At 39.2% G+C, this 19,837-nt stretch overlaps 1 protein-coding gene across 1 annotated transcript in view; it reads left to right on the top strand.

Moving 5' to 3' along the window:
* LOC118803062 (pseudouridine 5'-phosphatase) overlaps positions 1-15,687 on the top strand; it is a 31,668-nt gene extending 15,981 nt beyond the window's left edge. The window contains exon 4 of the mRNA XM_036563568.1: positions 14,295-15,687. Within this exon, the coding sequence (XP_036419461.1) occupies positions 14,295-14,471 (177 nt within the window). The 3' untranslated portion in view covers positions 14,472-15,687. The remainder of the gene's footprint in view (positions 1-14,294) is intronic.
* The last annotated feature ends 4,150 nt before the right edge of the window (positions 15,688-19,837 follow it).

Below are 19,837 nucleotides of genomic sequence, written 5' to 3'. Positions count from 1 at the left end.
CAGTAATAGGCTGCCGTAACTGTAGTCTGTAGTCCAACTCACAGGTTCTCAACTTTTTCTAACTCACAGCCCACGTAAGGGACCACAAAAGCTTCTGCAGCCCACAAGATTTTACCAGCCAGATCACTTGAAGTGCAAACAAACATATAGAATCATTATAGCCCTTCAATTCTGCTTGATTTTATAACAAAATGCAACACAATGAACACTAAAAAATACCAGAATGTTTTTTGACTCACTTACGGAGGTTGATGATGATCTTTGGCAGCTACCAAGTGCTTCTGGATGACATGCTGAAAAAATGAAACCTGTAAAAGGGGGTCTGGCCCAGTTCAATAGGTTTAAATGCATATTTGTTTAGCCTTCAGTTCACAGCATAATTTGTTTGGCTGTAAAGCTTTATTTAAAAAAAGACCTCTGAGCGTTCAGCACTGAGCGGTAGTTCCTCGTTTTCTGTTCTCAGACATAATAGACACACAGAGCGTAGTATATTCATGCAGTATTTTCTCACAGCAGTAAATTAATTTCATCATGTGTATAACTGATAATATCATGCACACCAAACACGATTTTTCACATGGTGGAAATGCAACATTATTTTGTTTGCACTCTGATATCTGTGAACTTTCACTGGCAACAAGATTCAGTCAGATGGTGTAAGAATCTCCAAAAGCAGCTCAAATGAAGCTCAAACTGAGTTATGAACATCCAAGATTTATCAGAAAGCTTAAAGTTTCCAGCTCCTGAAAGAGGTGGTGAAACTCTCCATGCTTTTTTTACTTTTACAAAATTCTGCCCATTTGTTTGTTTTGGTCATAGTGCAGAAAGGCTCAGTGCACACTGCTGTGTTTGTCTTCATTTTGGTTTATACTTAATTTTCTTGCTTTTCTCAGTCTGAGGCACCTTGGCTGTTTCACTTGTAGGTGGTCCAGCCTCGGAATCTTTCCTTTTGAAAGACCCTGTTTGTAACCATTTATCCATAGTGGATAAATTTCATTTGAACGAAAAGAGAAACATTTTACGTTGACTTGCACTGACAATGGAAACACAGCTAGCATTTTACCAGACTAAAATAAGGGTCAACCTAAGTGAGATGTTCTATTTTTGCAAATTATTAGTCATATTTGAAATAACATTTGGTTAAATGTCTACATATTGTGAAAAAACCCTGTGCTTAAGCTATAGCCTATATTATTATTATTGTCACATGAACATTACTTGCTGTGATTAAAACATGCTCTGGTGTTGGTGCGTGTACACAGATATTTGCTTTTGGTCAATACAGTACAGTCCTCAGTTGACAATGGCTACAGAGAATGGTCAATTGATTCTGTTTCAAGCAATCGGACAAGCCTGCTGTATACCTGACCATGTTTCAAGTAATCTGTTGAAAGGATCCAGCAAACTTGAGCAACTTCAGCAGAGGCACATATCCAAATTCATGCGTTAGTTATCTAACATTTGGTCCAACTTAACCTTTAGTTAGGACTCAAAATCATATGCCAGTTTGGCACATACATGATAGCATGAAGTCTTTGTCTGAACCAAGTAGAACCCCACTGCTCAAGTTGGGTTCTTTGGAGAGCAGGGGGGGTGTCATATCCCAAATATGTGTCAGCTTGGGTTGGATTCACATTACATGTTCAGTTTTTCAGAACTATGTCTTATCTTTAACAGATTTTTAACTGCATTTCCCTGACTTTGGATTATGTAGTTTATTAAGGACGTAATGATGGTTATTAACTTTCATTAGAAATATCAGGTTTCTCTTTTAGGCAGAATGTTGATGGGGTTGGGTCAGTTTTGGACTTTAAACTTGATGTAGATTGGGTCTGACCTGGTTTGGAAAAAACATTGTCAGACTCGGTTTGACTCAGTTTGGACTCCAGGGTCAGACTCTGACAGAACGTTCTTGGCTGTATTCGAGTTTGGACCAAATTTCAGGCCCGTTTAAAGCTCTGACCTGCAGTGAGGATTGACAACTTTGATTTCGCCTTTGCTAAGAATTCCTTTCTGAATGTTTGACTTGATGCGGGCAATATTGTAAACAGCACTAAATGACGTAATAATGCTGTTTGAGAAATGCAACCTGCAGATATTAGTCTTTGCTTTCAGCTTGCTTTATTGCATTGACTGAAGTTTCTTTGGCCTCGACCCAAGGAACATTAAATTGAAGCCGTTAGATTGCTGACCCATGAATTCAGCTTTGAAGTGTGTTCAGTGCATAGCCTGGAAGGACCTCGTTTGTCAGTGTGACCCTAGTGAGCAATTTGTATGTTCAGTTAAGCTATTAAAATGAGGCTGGAATTCTGAGTGTGCAATGCACAATGGCATGTCTTCTACAATGTTGTATGGTCTGTTTCTTTCTGGTACAATATTTTGTGAAAAGTGCAAATATATGCATATGTCTGTGCGCGTGTTCAGTGTGTTTATGTATTTTTGCAGTGGCCCAATCCCAAGACGAGGATTTTTTTCTTATTCTGGCTTTACTGCTCAAATCCCCATTGAGCACTTTATCAAACCTCCAGCTTTGAGTGGGGAGTATTTACAGAAAGAGCTGTTCAAGTTCAAAAACCTCTTGAAAAGTGTGTGGGCAGCAGAACTCAAGTGTGTTTGTGTGTGCGTGTGTGTTAGTTTATTAAGGAGCTTTATAGTATTGATCATTCTCTCGGCCCCATGTGGGTGAAAGGTCAAGCAGGTGCTGGGAAATGAGATATGAAATTAAAGTTTAAGTCAAATTTATTATCAGGTGTTGAAAAAAAGCACACCAATGCTTTTTTCCCCTCACTTTTCTATTTTTAAGCTCTTTTGAGTCTCTGGAAATGGCAAAATGTATTTTAAAAGAGTTATTTAATCCTTTTCAGTGGAGGTTATCATTTAGCACAGAATGGCACAGAGGAGTGAAAGTGGTTTTATGCTTTCATCAATAAAGACAACAGATGTGCTGACCAAGTTCCTCTGAACAGTGTTCTCAGAAATGGGAGAATTCTTAGGAAGGAGTTTGCTTCATGGAAGTTTCTAGAAACTTCAAGAAGACACACTGGCTTAATTTCAAACTTATGTAGCTAAAACATTGACTTCCTCAGCCACAGCCAAGCCACAAGCTATGGTACAGTACATTTGATTTGCAGTACTACTTGATAAATGATTTCTTTGGCCAGTCGTCATGCACTGGCGAGGTTGGCACTTCTGAGACTCCTTTTAGATCCATCCGTATGAGATTGCATCTGCGTCTGGGCGTGAGACCAGGGGAAATCGACCTTTTCACCTTGGCCTGTCAGACTGCCTTCCCTATCCTCTTCAGTCTGAAAGGCCAGTCTTCCATTGACCAGAGTGCTCCTGATTTCCCCAGGTTTGCAGTAGCTGGCTATTAAGGAATAAAATTGAAGCCATGATGACCAGAGATTAGTCTGGGCCACATTTAGCGGCCGAGCACACGCCGTTTCCATGCAATGGCCATCGACTCACATGTCACAGCTTTAATAAAGTGTGAGAAGTAGTGGGCTTGTTCTGCTCGCTCGCTCTCTTTCTCTCTTTTTTTTTTTTTTTCCTGTAGCACAGATAATAAACCATTCCACATCGCCCCCTATCTGGACTGCCCCCCAGGCTCACTGCTCGTTTGAAAGATGCAGCCTGCAATCTGTCATTGTCCTGAGAATAGCGTCAACAATCGTTTCTACACACAGATACACTAACAGAGCTCTACACACACATACTTTTACTTACTCACTTCTAAAACATATACAGCAGAATGTGTACTTATGTTCATGTATATATTTTTCCCTTGTCCTGAGAATAGCTTCAACAGTTTTCTCTACGGGCACACACACGTACTAACAGAAATATGCCGATGTATACACTTATGTTAAACACCCACTGTTCACCCACTTTCCATTTGTATTTTTTCCCTCAGGCCTGAGAGTAGCTTCAGCAGTCTTCTCTATAGACTCATATATACACAGACATATACAGAAGGATAGAGACATATAGCACGCAAAAGTCACAGACCACCCTTCATTCATTTACTTTACGGTTAAAACAGCCATTATGTACAAGTTATTCATTAATCAGGAGATATTTATGAGCTATGAGACGTTGCTCTTGAATAACGCAAAAGAAAATAGGTGAAAAACAGGACATACTGTCAGAGAAACAGTACACTAAGGTGTTCTTCTTTGAGAGAAAATCAAGACACATTCCTCATATCTGTAAAAACCCTCAGGTGTTTCTGTCCATCCTTCCACTCGACACTATGGGTCTGAAAGGATGTGTAGAAGCAGTTTCTGAGAAAAGAAAATAGACAAATAGGAAGAAACTAGACATATAACATGGTAAGTTTTTTGTTTTTGGGGTTTCTTGGATCATTAGAAGCAGGCAAAGCATTCAACTTTAAAGACTGAACTTTGGAGGTGTGGAAAAATATCTCTGCAGATTTATTTGAAACACTGAAAGCAAGTCTCCCAAAAATAGCAGCTTAAGCTAAAGGCAAAAGGTGGACAAACTAAGTAATGAAAAAAAATTAATAATATATTCAGTTGTTAAAGCTTTTGTGTAATTCCCTGTTAAAATGTTTTCTGCTTTTTTCTTGATGCTGAAAAATGAATAGCCTGCACTTAATGGCTGTTTTGACTGGACATAAAATAAATGAAAGGCTGGTATCTGACTTTTGCACAGTGGTGTATGACTACTAATGCTGCTAAAGGCCAGTTAACATAAAAGCACTTCTTTTTTGTTTTCTGTCTGATGGCAGATACAGCTTCATTTTAACCAGTGCTTTAGTCCACCCGGCTGTGCTAGATGTGTGTTTTTTTTATGTCTGTCAAAATGTGAGCCCTGAAATCTTACTTTTAGTGTTGAGTCTGTTTTTTTTTCCGCATAAACTTATAATGAGATCCATTCCAATCACACATGCTCGCTTTCTATAGCACAGGTATTCAAACTGTGGGGCATGAAATAGCATGGGGGTTAAGAATGGGGGTGAGACTGGAAATAGCAAAATTAATTAATTGCAATTAATCACATTAATGGATGCAATTAAATGAGAATCATGACTTTTATATTTGTGATGTAGAGTGTTCTTATTTACCCTAATGGGGGAAAAATTGGGATATGTTTTGTTCTATAGTGTTGTAAACTACGCTGATGAGACAAAACAGTATGACCACTCACTGATGAAGCGAACAGTATTGATTTATCTTGTAACAATGGCACATGTCAAGGTTTGGGATATATTAGATGGTAAATGGACTGTCAGTTGTTGTCGATGTGTTGAATGTGGATGAAATAGGCAAGCATGAAGCCAAAGGACCAAATTGTCATGGCTGGACGACTGTGTTGGACCATCTCCGAAATGGAAAGGCTTGTGGCGTGCTCCTGGTCGGCGGTGGAGAGTACCTATTGACAGTAATCTGAGGAGAGACAAACTAGAATACAAGCCGTTGGAGGAAGTGTGATGCTCTTGGCAATGTTCTTCTGGTAAGTCCTGTGTCTGGGCATTGTGGGCATCAGTTTGACACGTGCCACCTACCTAGACATCAATACAGACCAGGTACACCTCTTCATTGCCAAGGTATTCCCCTGTGGCAGTGGCCTCTTTCAGCAGGATAATGTACCCTGCACACGTTTTGCTGGCATCCATAGTACAAACAGCTTATTAAGCGGTGCATGTTTAAAATGATAATATAGTACAGTGTCGTTGGCCTATTTAAGAAAAAGAGTCGCTTTTCATGCCTTACAAATGGAGCCTTGCGATTCACTTCTGCTGTCGTATCGTGTTGCTGATGTGTCTAGTGTGAATTTGGGGTAAGGGGGTCCCTGCGGTCGCTCTTGGTTTAGCATGTGGTTTCGAGCATGACTGTCAGACGTATCCAAACATTTCTTTAGCTATCTAAACACTGCTGTGCGGTCTTTGCACTTCAACTAAAGAGTGAAAAGACACAGACTAGGTCTTGTACAAGTGCTTCCTGACAGGTTGTTCTAGCTGCTGTTCTCTTACCCTTCTCGTCCAGTGCTTTATACAGTGAGCATACTATTCCAGACAGGGAGTAATTAACAGATGTGAGGAGAAACAGGCAACCCGATGATTGTCTTCACTGTCAGACACTATATTAGTCAGTTTGACTGATGGGTTTATTATTATTATTTTTTTAACTTCTCGCCAGACTGTTGATGCCTTCATAAAGAATGTGTGTATTTGTGTGGGCCTATGTATGTATCCATCCCCCAGGGCTACATTATACAGTGCTCTATATTAGGGTTTGTGCCATGTTTCATAGGCCTGCCTTCCTTCGCCGGCTCTGACAGGAAGAGGTAATTTTAATGAGATTTTTCCTCTGCCTGTCAGAACTCCTTCACTGTTCCAGGCTATTTTCATTCTCCTATGTGAGTGTGGCATTTGTGATCGTGCGTCTGCATGCGAGAAAGGGTGCAAACGCACTCGTATGTATATGTAGCTTTTTGCGTAAGCCGTATGCGGTGGAGCCGCGAGTCACTGGGATGTGCAGTGGTCATCTGGCTCGTGACATTTTCCATGAGCGCTGGACCACAGATGGACGCGGATGTGTCAGGTCGCGTCTGTATCATGTTGGGTCGTCAGCAGTTCACTTTAAGCGATAAGGGCTCGTGTGTGCGCAGCCTGGTTTGGATATGCACAGATCAAGTGCTAAATGTCAGCTTTCATGTGTGTCAAGCTGCTTATTGTAATCGTCATCCTCTACCTTTGTTTTCCAAGCTCTCAATCTGAGCTTAAATGACAAGTGAGCACCATGCATCATTTGGCAAGAGCAACAGTCCATCGAGAGAGATTTTATTCAGTCTTGCACTGCGGGGTTTTGAGGGAAACACAATTGTCCCAGTGGTGTTGCCTTTATAGCTTTGTCCTTGTCAAATGTCTTTAACTGACTGAGACTGGTTTATCTCATTCCTACTGTTTACCTCCTGTAGTTTGTGTGGTTGGATAGTAGCCCATGATATAGCCAACATAGTAATGAGGTTTAACTTCTAGGACTAATATGATTTGCGGTTTCTGGCTGCATCCAAAAATTTGTCCTTAAGCACAAATTGCGTTTGTTCTTAACTTGTAGAATTTGCAGTTTTTGTCGACAATTAAAGTATTGTTCAAAAACTTCCTCTACCAGTGAGGAAAGCGATACCTTGACTTTGATACTGATTCTCGAATGATCACCTATTACAATACCTTCTTTCAAATTTCAAACGGAACCATAAATATAGCAGGTAAAAACAGGTGTATTTACAAAGCACAATGAGGTATAGACTAATCAAGAATCGCTGACATTAATAACGTGCATACAGAATATAATTTAGACAATCACCACTCTAGATTTTGGAACAAGCCTGCTTTTTGGCTCAGGAATACTGATAAAACTGGCCATGGTATTGAATGACAAGGAATTTTTCAGTACTTAAAAGATAAATAATTATTTCTCACTCGTTTCTCATTGAACTCATTGGATTCTGAACTTTCAAACTGTGTTTTTAAGTAGACCAGAAAATATTTTATGATGATGTGAATTTTTGATGAAACATCATTGTGTTTTAGTGTCTAGCAACAGTAATTTGTTAACTGTAGTTAACATTTATGTCCATTTTACTTATGCAGCAATAAATGCTACCATTTAATTTATAAACCATTATAAACCATTTATTTGGTGACATACAAGTAAGTAAAGGACTGTAAATATTGTATATATTATATTTAGGTGTGATCAGTAATATTTAGAAATACGTTATGAAGTCACAACTTTATATTAGAAACCCAGTTACTGATTATTAATGGTTTTAAGAAGTATATTTTAATCACATAATAATGGTTAACTTAGCATTAAGAAACAGTTTATGCATCAGAAAGTTGTATGATTGTAAAAAACTATTGAATGTAGAGAGTTCAGAATTATTATGAACTGTTTTTAAGTATTTCCTTAATATTTCAACTAGGGCTGGGTGATAAAACGATAATGATATCGCGATATAACTTCTCCTCGATAGAGCGATACAACATATTTGATAAATGTTCGATATAATACACCATTCTCACACTCCCATGTTCAGCGAAAGCCTTGGTGGTGTTTTCTACTGCAAGGAAGGCGACGCTACTCCGCTGTCACCAGGAGAGGGTGCACTTCCGAGTTTTTCTACATGATTAGAGAGGGAGGGGGCCACGAGTAAGATGAGTCTTTAGCAACGTCAGAAATGTGGAGTTATACATTCCCTGTTTGAGTGGAGCGACCGGCGATCTGCTCTCCTGTGACCAGGCATGAGTGTAACTATACTGTCCTACAGCGAACTCACCTCTTTCTGTACATCCTAACAAGCTTTAGCAGCGTTAAATCACAATCCTCACAACTACAGCGCTGTAACAGTGCTCGGACAGTCATAATTTAGTATTAGTGCATTCCCAAGCAACGAAAGTGAAAGAAAGAAGGGGGTTCATGTAAATTACAGCCCTGATTTAAACGAAAGTAAACTGAGGAAGCTGTGAGACACTGGAGAGCGGGAGAGCGCTGTCTTACCAGGCTAACTGTTTTTAGCAGCTGACTAACTTGAAGCAGCACTTTCAGTTTAAACATACCTAAAAGGAGGACTCTGTTTGTCTGGTGTTGATATTTTGTAGTTCACCACTTAAACGACTACGATAGTATAGAGAAATCCAGTCGTCGCTGGCTGGTGTCTGAATACTGTGATGTCATTTGTAGCGGGGTAGCCGAGCGCTCCTCACCAGCTAAAAATAATCTGTTTTCTTTCTTAAATTATGACTATTACAAAATAACCATGCTTTTTCAGCGGTTAAAACAGCTCAGCAGACACTCTCTCCCACTCTGCCATGACAGATTTGTGAAATGTTCCACTGTTTGGCGAGTGTTTGTCGTGTTCCGACCATAAAGGATAGTTTAAAACAGCAATTAACCACCCAGGACCAAAAATCAGCCTTCAAACTTGAAAGAAATCATGATTTGACATTTATCGCGGTATGTATCAATATCGAACGATATGAATTTTGTTTACTGTGATAACATTTTGGCCATATCGCCCAGCTCTAATTTCAACTTATGTCAGTTTTGAGTATCAAATATCTGAATCATTGTAAATCAACTAATGATTAAATGTCCGCACTTCACAATTATTAGTTATTTGTACATAATGCATGAGTAACAATAGTATAATTATTAAATGTTGCTAACAAACTATTAGATAATCATTACTGTACTATACTATACTATACTATCCTATAGTAAGAGGCTATACTATACTATAATGTTACCAAAATTCTATATTTTTCCATGATATTGACACTTAAGTTAAAGGAACAAAAGAATGTTCAAACCTTAAATATAATGTAATACAATACGTAACTATGTAATTACCACATTTAAATAGCACAGCCAAACCTCCATAATAACTCTAGACTTTGAGTTAATCATCTCTGTCTTTGTAATTGTACTGGAAAAGAAATTGTAGGGATATTTGTTAGGTGTGCATCTTGTTTGGTGGTCTGAGCGGCCCTTTGACCTTAGGTAGCCTCACAGAGCAGAAACAAAAACACACAAATATTCCTTCACTCTCCTTTTCTACTGCGGCTGCACTCAGATGTGTTTATGCTCACTCAGCCGTTGTGTCTTGTGTCTACCCACTCATTACACAGTGATTGTCACGGAATAATCGCGCTTGTGCTTTTGAATGTGTGTGTGGAGACAGAGGTAGGAAATTTTCCATCACCAAGGTTTGGAACGCTGGCAGATGAGAGGAAAGTTGTAGCTCATGGCATATAGCAACAAAAACTGATGGCTACTGACTAGGCCTGTCACTGTCATGAAATTTTAGCTGATGATTGCCATGTAAATAATTACTATAAACAATTTGTCTTTTTGTAAAAGGACGAGCCTAAGTGGCCGGATTGGCTGATTAGCAATCCTAGTCCTTAGCTGCTGAAACTTAGCAGGTATATAGTAACAGACAATTCCCATATCAGTGCGTCCCTGCTTAGTTGCTCCGAAAGGAACGTCTCAAGCTCAAAAAAACAAACATTACTTGCTATTAACCTCTGAAGGTGTTATAATACAAAACTAGAAGTGGGACTTTTTTGTGAGACCCTTCATGAAATTTTTTTTCTTTTATTCTTTTATTAAATGGACAAAAACATCCAGTTCACATTTGGTTTGTTGTGGTATAAACATAGGATTGTGGAAACTAAGAACTGTGGAACTGCGCCTGTTGGCGACAGTGGCACAAAAAGCTTTGCCGGTCAGCTACAGTTTATATCAGGCTTAAACAAACAACCCATTAAACTCAGTTTTATTATTCTCTTATTAACCATAAAGGAATATTCCAGCTCAGTTTTTGTCTGACGCATTTGCAGCATGTAGACAATTTTGACAAGTTTCTCTTTAACTAGTGAAAGAACAGAAAACCTTTTGACTTGAAACTCTTATAATAGAAACCAATGGGCAGGCACACCTGCCCACTGGCTTCTATTATAAGTGTGTTTTGAGTCAGCAGGTTTTCTCTTCTACCTTGAAAATGTGGTAATTGGCTGTATGTTACAGATGCAGGAGATGGAGATTAGGTTGAAAAACACTGGATCATCCTTTTAAGGCTTACTATCCATTAGGAGAATTATTCAGCAACCACAATAAAACTGTTATGACAAAAAGACACATATTTTCTGAATAACACAAAAAACAGCTTATTTCAGCTTGTTGTGGGTACTGCTTATGCACATATCTCTGCTTCCAGATTAAACCAACAAGCCGATTGGCTCTTTTTATTAAAGGGTGGGATCTTTCCAGTGTAAACAGATGGCCTCTAGCTAGCTGATGGAATTGGCAAAGGGGAGAAATTTGGCACAAAAATGTTATATTAAATGTGCACAGATAAAAGTTGAATCAGGCATATCTGTTCAGGGAAATCACCAGGACCAGAACTGAGCGCGGAACCATGTGACTATATATTATTATTTCACGTATAATATTTAATCAAATCACCACTATCAGAGTTTTTTTTTCTTAAGGCTATAAAGAAGCACCTTGTTGTCTCCAAAAGCACTCACTCACTGTCTTGGTCTAAGGCATCTCTCAAATCACAGACTCACTGTCTTAATTAGCGGTGTTTGTGTGAACGTCCCTGTCTCTTCCCTTCTCAGCTGCCAGGGTGATTGACATGCATTCGGCGGCTGCCTCGTACAGAAGCCATGACTAATTACCAACTCTCTTTGGCATGAGGCGTCCCAGACCGTCCCTAATCCGACGAGAGTGATGCCGCTCCACTTCAAATGGCTGACAGCGACAAAGCCAATATTAGCCGCTACAATATGTGACGCTATGCTTTTGTGTTCCGGCCCCCTATCCACCCTCCCCTTCTTCCGTTCTCACAATGCAAGAGTCTCTGATTACGGGTCATTTGCGGGGCTCTTTTGCGTAATTAAGAGTTTTAATTGCGGCCCTCGACACAAGGGAATTAGCTAAGCCTTCCTCTCCAAAGTGCGCCGTATTTCCGCCGGCCTTTTGTGCGTGACGCTTCCAGTCCGCCATGCGAGGGGCTTAGTGACATCACAGAAGTCAATTAGGTCCATTCATGGTGAAGTCAAGTGGGTTCGTTTTTTGTTCTTTGTGTACAGAAAGCAGAATGGGGAGGAATGCAAGGACTTTCTTTCTCAGTGTGATTACAACTAGTTTTTGCATACAAGCTGCTTTCTGTCGTCCGACTAAACAAAAATACTGCAAAAAACGCTTAGAGAATTGTAGTTCGTGTGTGTTTGTGCCAACAAATGTTTTGCAGATGCTGTTTAAGTTAACATAGTCCTTCAAGGCTGATTTTTTTTTTGTATGGAGTCAGCTGAAGAGTTCACAGCAGGACCACTTGTCAGGAGGCTAAGTAAGATACAACTTGCAGCACATATTGAACCCACTCAGTGGGGCTCCTGCAACATAGACTGCATTATGGTGACTTGAAGAGGAACTCTGTACGAAGCACACAGCTGGAAGTCTCTTATTCCTCCATACGTAAAGAAGGCGAGGGATAAAGCAGGAAGTGGTAGTGGATGAATAAGACGGCAGAAAGTAGGGCTATATTCAGATGCGCTGCTCAGCGCTCCCATGTACATTCTGCTTTACTGAGGCATTTGAAGGCTGCTTCTTTTCAACTTGGAAATTATGAATGAAGGGCCTTTTTCTATAAGTGTATGCCATTCGCTCGTAATCCATAACCTTCTTTATCACCCTATAGTACACCTTCACCTACAGACTTCTGTCTAACCTTTTATTTTATTCTTAGGACAGTATTTTCAAACTCAGTCCTTGGGGACCCCTGGGCACCACGTTCGTTCTCCCTGAGTCTACAGGTGTGCTGAGAGCAGAAAGAGGGCAAAAGTGTGGTGCCTACGGGGCCCTGTAGACTCGGTTGGGATATCCATCTAGCTGTTGCAACCATTTCCTCCACTATAGAGATGGAATTGATCAGATACACATTATTGGTATCATGCCAAAACCAACAGAGCAGCAGAAAATGCTGTATCAGATATGAGAAGTAAAAAACAAGATCTGATCAGTTACAAATCTGGCCTAAAATGTCTCAGAATAGCTTGTACCTCAACATGAGGTAAAACAAAGTAATGTAGGTCAAAATAACAGCAACCACGTGTAGCTTAATGCTAATATAAAAACAATATGTATTGTATATGTGTATTGCAAATGTGTGTTGCGCACATCTTCACATTGATGTTTCTCTTGTTTCTGTATTTCTTCCTGTAGATTGGTAGAGTGTTTGTTTCAGCATGGTACTGTCAAGCTGTCTTTACATTACAGTGAATTTAGGCAATTTTCATTACACAATTCATTTATTTGTATGGAGTCAGGTGGCAGTTGTGTGTTAGGGTTTTATGGAAACTGCAGTGGAGTGAAGCAAACAGCGATATAAAGATTTTATGTACTTCATGCAAATGACAAGCCAATCAGCTACTTAAAATGTGCCATGGTTCAATATATCACGGGTCATATCCACATTCAGACTACACACTGAAATGGAGGAAAATTTAGAAAGACATTTTTACTCTAGTTCACATTTTTAAAAAGAATATTAGACCTTTTTCAGAACTAGCCTAGAACTCACTGGATAACTAAAGACGCAAAGCAGCCAGCTGTTGTTAAGGTAGGCAGTTCACGAAACTGTAATGTAAAGTGTTACATAGTCTTACATAGCCCTCTTGAGTGCTTCAATTAAAGATTTTAAAACGTAAAATTTCAGTGTCGGAAATTTAAAAAAAAGCAGTACTGGATTGGAGTATGTGATGCACTATATCTGTCATGATATTTAGGCCACATGCTCTCAAGAACTATCAAAAACTGCAGTGTACAATAATTCAGTGTTTCACATACTGCACTGCACTAAATCCCGTTGAACAGGACTATATAAGCTCTCTTTGGGTCGTTCACATGACACCACCTCAAAATATGTCCATAAATGAGTGTCACAAGCATCATGCACATAAACAATATTCATATAATTTTGTAGATCAGATTCTCTATGGTACAGGAAGAAGTTTGTGCAGTTCATTTTTCTATTTTAAAGACCCTTTAAAATAGAAAATAGAAGATCCCTCTAAAATAGAAGACCTCTCTATTTTACCATTTTTTTCAATACCGCAGTGTATGTTTCACATTATTGTTTTTCAATATTTATTTTTTACGTTATATTTTATATTATATTTTATATATTTTTTTCTTCGTATTTTTTACTGTTATGGCTATGAGATAAAATTGCAGAACACTATATAATTGCAAAATATATAATTTATTTAATAATATATTTAATAATTAGCTTTAAAATACATAGTGTACACATTGTGAAATGAAAAGTTGTGAAATATACATTTACAGATTAATCAATTTAGTGACTTAAATTAGAAAATGTTAAAAAAAAAATCTATTTAAATTCATTTTAATCATTGAAGTTTACTTTTTATTATTCAACTAGGCATCATTGTTTGTATATTCCAAGAAAAAGATTTTAGTGGTTTTAATTTTTGTAAATTGGGTCCCAATATTTGCCATGTTTATGAGAACAACCTAGTTCTTTAAGTACTGACGATATCTATGATATGCTTAGAAAAGCACACTGTGGTGTAAGTTGTCACAAAAATGTTAAACATTCCATTGCCCACTTCTAGTGTCGGGCCATCTCTGCTCCACAGTCACTGCACTGAATTCAGTTCTGTTTATACCAACCCAATGCATTCAAATAAAAGCAGTTCAGTTAATGATGAATATTTGGTTCTTCCTCCACAGTGTCTGGTGTTTGAGGACGCGCCCAATGGGGTGAAGGCAGGCCTGGCAGCTGGCATGCAAGTCGTCATGATCCCTGACCAGAACCTGGATCGCAGCCTGACCCTGGAGGCCACGCTGTTGCTGGACAGCATGGAGGACTTCAGGCCAGAGCTCTTCGGCCTGCCTGCCTACAATTAGAGACTCTCTAATGCTCCTTAACGTACTCAGTCAAACATGCCATTTGACATGGCAGGTCTTAAAAGGAGGGAATGAATGACTAAGGTTACTTAGTCCAGTTTATTCATACGATCACACAATCACATAATCAGTGACTTATGGTGAAGAAAAAAGCTTTTACTCTTTCATGAGATGCAAAGTTTGGAAGGTCTGACGCTTTGACGGTTTTACAGGTCATTTAATTGCATTCAGGCTTAATCTCATTGGTGCGGCTCATTGAGCCAATCGCGGCGCTGGATCTCAGCACGTTCGTTAAACACTTTTAGTGTTGATGGCTTGAACAGCACCCAAACTGATTTTGATTATTCTGCTCAATTAGACCCAGTCAAGCCATTAGGCCTTATTGATGGTTTTTGATGTTTGTGTTTTTTTCCTTCATCAAATTAGAGCCAGTAAATTGATTAGTTCTATATTTAACGGTGGTGATGATGATGATGCTTTGTTCAGGGCCTGTGTAAATTCCTGATTACTGGCAGCTGTCACACAATCAAGCTTTTCATTTCATTTTTACGGCTTTGTATTTGTTGATTTTTATTTTTGAATTCCTGTTTGTTTTTGTGTAAATGGCAGTGTAGCAACACTAGAGAGGTTTATTAAAATGCCAGACGTTTTTAAGTCCGCTCCATGCGACGTAATCCAATAAAAGAGATCTGAGGGGCCAGGCGTCTTTCAGATTTTACCCGCGTTCGCCTCCCCCATGCCAGGGTTAGCGTCTTCTTTCAGCGGCGTCCGACACAGCAGAGAGCTCGAACCCCAGTTCTTTTCTTTCTGCAAAACCCCTCAGGGATGAAAGAGATTTCCACCGGCGTCCTCTTCTCTCTTCTCCGTGTAGGCCGCGGACCTTTCATCCTTAAAGACGAGCAGGGAATCCGGAAGGCTTGTTCTTTTCTACATGACTTCCACCCTGGGGCCTTTTTACATGTCGTTTAGAGGCTTAGCGCAGGAAGGCTATCAGGCCGGGGGTTTAAAGCATGAGAGAGTCTTGTGTGCTTGTGTGTTTATACATGTTTGCTTATATGGATGGAGGACATAATATCTTGTCTCCATTTGAAGAACTTGAAATGAACAATAGCACTTGGCTGTAACTGTGTTTATAAACAAGTATTACGTGGCTGAACAATAAAGTGAATTTATGTGTTACTTGGATTAAACATGTAACACACTAAAGGAACAAGAAGACTTGTTATAATCAGTAGCCACTTATGTATGTCTGGCATGCATGTACATGTGTTTGTATGCTTGTACGGAACAAAGAGAGGAGGAGACCTAGCAGGTGGTGTGACAAATTAAGCCAGAGCGTGGGTGAGGCCCTAGAACAATGCCAAAATGATCGCACATTCTTGTCGCCTTGTTTATTTCCACCCCGATCCATAAATGTGATGAGTAAATGTGCGAAGTGAATGACACATTGTTTTGATCACTGACCTATTTTAGCGAAAGTAATACCAGCAGTAACACCATGATGTGAATAACTGATGAATCACACACATCAATGTGTGGAGGCACTACTAACCTACAGCATGTTTAACCACCGCCGCCCCTCACTATGAGACCAAATCTCACTTAAATTGTTACAGCTACTATTGGACTTTAATGTCTTTACATACCATCCATCAAATGTTGGGGGATGGCTTTGTTTCTTTTAAAAATTGAGTAATGTTTGATTTTAATTATTATTTAAGTAAGATAAAAATACTTGTAGAAGTTTTCTGGCATATAAAAGTTGTTCAGATATGTTCTTTGGTGTGGAGAATAGGGTTTGCCTAAATAATGAATGCTATATAGAGCTATTGACCTGTTGTCAAAAGTATTGAAAATCATTTGGGCCCAACGTTTTTTAAACATCTGAATGGTTTGAGAAGGCCTAAATCATCAAGTTATACGCTCCTGGGAACAAGTGTTTGGTGGACCCCTAACAGTATTTTTTCTTATATCACAGCAGGTTACAAGAGCACCACAACTGCAGCAAGATATCATAATGGCACATTTAGTCAGTCAGTCTTTCTGTGAGTCTTTCATTCAAGGAAGAATCTAAATGGTTCTGAACAAGCCTCTTTAATAAAATGACAGGCTAATGTAACATTAAATTATTGTTCATCTATTTAAAACAATGTTTAAACTGTGTTAAACTACACTAGCTAATAAATACAGAAATTAAAATCATTCTAAACAGCTTAAAAGAAGTCTGTTAAGGCATTATTAATGCAGTTATTAGTCCAGAAAGGACTGTGTTGTCCTGCCCTGGTTGCATAAAGACAATAGCAAGTTACTAGACAATACATTTTCCAAATGCACCATGTCCTGCTCCTGCAATGTTATGATGTTATAGCCTATTGCTTACAGCAGCACAGTCATTATCCTATGTATTCCACTACTCTATAGTCATATAAAACAAAACAATAGCAAGATTATGTGCAAACCCATTTCCAAAACAGTTAGGACAGTAGGGAAAATGTACAGTCCCATTTTCAAAAAGTTGGGACGCTGTGCAAAAGGTAAATAAAAACAAAATGCAATGATGTGTAAATCATTTAAACCCTATATTTAATTGAAAATAGTACAAAGACAACATATCAAATGTTGAAACTGAGAAAATTTGTTTTTTTTGAAAAAATATATGCCCATTTAGAATTTGTTGTCAAGAACCCGTTCCAAAAAAGTTGGGACAGGAGCAACAAAAAGCTGGTAAAGTTGTGTAATGCGTAATTGTGTAAAAGAAAAAACACCTGGTGGTTGATTGGCAACAGGTCAGTAACATGTCTGGGTATAAAAAAAGCATCCCAGAGAGGCTGAGCCTTTCAGCAGTAAAGATGGGGAGGGGTTCACCACTCTGTGAAAGACTGCATGATCAAACAGTGCAACAATTCAAGAAATTGTAAAACAAAAAATGTAAAACAGCAAAGAACTTTTTCTTTTCATCATCTGCAGTACATAATAACAATAAAAGGATTCAGAGAACCTGGAGAAATCTCTGTATGCAAGGGACAAGGCCAAAAACTAGAATTTGCTGGCCATGATCTTTGGGCTCTCAGGTGGCACCGCATTAAAAACAGACATGATTCACTGCATGGGCTCAGAAAACCTAATGAAAACTATGACAAAGGAGATCCAGAAATGTTGAGAAGCTGAAAGCCTATATCGAACAAGAATGGGCAAGCATTTCACTTTCAAAACTACAGCAGTTGGTCTTCTTTAGTTCCAAAACGCTTACAGAGTGTTGTTAAAAGAACAGCTGATGAAACACAGTGGTAAACATGCCCCTGTCCCAACTATTTTGGAACGTGTTGTCAGCATCAAATTCAAAATGGGCGTATATTTTTCAAAAAACAATAGAATTTCTCAGTTTCAACATTTGATATGCTGTCTTACACACCTAAATTTGGTGCCTGCAACATGTTCCAAAAAAGTTAGGACAGGGGAATGTTTACCACTGTGTTACATCACCTTTCCTTTTAACAGTGTTCAGTGATCTTTTGGGAACTGATGAAAGCAATTGTTGTTGTGAAAGTGGAATTTTTTCCCATTCTTGCTTGATATAACACTTTTGCTGCTCAACAGTCCGGGGTCTCCTTTGTCATATATAGCGCTTCATAAAGTGCCACACATTTTCAATGGGAGACAGGTCTGGACGGCAGGCTAGCTGTTGTAATACATGCAGAATGCGGCTGGGCATTGTCTTGCTGGAACAAGCAAGGTCGCCCCTGAAAAAGATGTTGTCTACATATGGCAGCATATGTTGATCCAAAATGTATATGTACCCCTCAGCATTAATGGTGCAAGTTACTCATTCCTGTGGTGCTAATACACCCCTATACCATGACAGATGCTGGTTTTTGAACTTTGCCTTGGTTACAATCGGGATGTTCTTTTTCCTCTTAAGCCTGGAGAACACAACGTCCATTATTTCCAAGAACAATTTAATAAGTGGACTTGTCAGACCACAGCATGTGTTTCCACTTTGCATCAGTCCATCTCAGATGAACTCTAGCTAAGAGGAGTCAGCAGCATTTCTGGATGCTGTTTAAATGTGGCTTTGCATAGTAGTGTCTTGCATTAATAGATGTAGCGACAAACTGATCACTGACTAGGGTTAAATATCTTTTTGGGCTGTTTTTAGTTAAATACCTATAAAAACACTGCTTTTTATCTACTGTCTCTTTTTTGCAGCACCTATAAAGCCTGTAAAGCATGTGTCTGCTCGTGACGAGCACATTTGTGTGATGCCATAGAACAGTGTTTCCCAACCCTGGTCCTGGAGGCACATTGCATGGCTAATTTTAGTGCTTTCCCTGCTCCCAACACACCTGATCCAACTAATCAGCTCATTAACAAGCCCTTACTGTGTCGAAATGGGTGTATTAAAGGAGGGAAAGCACTAAATTGTGCAGGACAGTGCACCTCCAGGACCAGGGTTAGGAACACTGCCACAGAAGAACCAATTTTTGGTCCCTGTAAGTGTTTCAATGGATGCCCCTTTAGAGAACTAGTATTGTAAATGAGGTGCGTATGTGTAACAGACCTTTTTAAAGCTTAAAGAAGCTCTACATAATGCAAAAGGAAGGAAGCACCATTGAAGTGGCAAAGAACCTGTGTTACCTTTATAAATCTGTATTTCAAATGTTTCTACAGTGAAGCCTTTGTGGCATTTTTAAGAATGGACGTCCAGTTTCTGAACATCTGAAGCTTCAAATTCAAAATACATTCACAGGACTGCTGGCTTACAGCTAAAAAAACTGAAGGCTTGAAGTTATGGTGGATAGTGGGTTGCTAAGCATTGATTGAAGAGAAAAATGATCTGGACATTGAGGAATGATGTAGAGAATCTCAGGATTTTGATTGAGAGTTCATGTTCTTTGCTGAACAGGAAACTGTTTCGATTTTGCCATAATTGTTCACAGGGGCCCCCTGGTGGCTTGTGCCCATAAAACCCATGGGATGATCTGGGTCTGGGTTCAAGTGATGAGTGCTGACAAGGGGATAAAATGTGTTATGTATGGCATTATTCCCAAGAAACTACCACAGATCTTAGTTTCACACGTCATAGTTCTCCTCCAAATAACCCTGACTTTCAGACTTGCGTATGTTCAATAATTGTAAACTTACAAATAAGATGTACTCATTTGCATGAAGAGCTTGGAGTCACCAAACTTTTGACTGGTAGTGTACCTATTCACTGAACTTGCCATGCTGGAAAAAGCTTTCCCATATCAGTGCTTTACATCGGAAGGCAGGATCCAGTAATGTGCATGCAATTAGCGGTCAAGGTGTCTGTTTCTTGTTTACTGGCAAGCAGAGAAAGGCCGGTGAAGTAAATTTGCCCAAGGGCA

The sequence above is a fragment of the Colossoma macropomum genome, unplaced genomic scaffold, assembly GCF_904425465.1.
Source record: "Colossoma macropomum unplaced genomic scaffold, Colossoma_macropomum, whole genome shotgun sequence".
NCBI classification, from domain to species: domain Eukaryota; kingdom Metazoa; phylum Chordata; class Actinopteri; order Characiformes; family Serrasalmidae; genus Colossoma; species Colossoma macropomum.
This window is presented reverse-complemented; position numbering and strand designations above follow the sequence as displayed.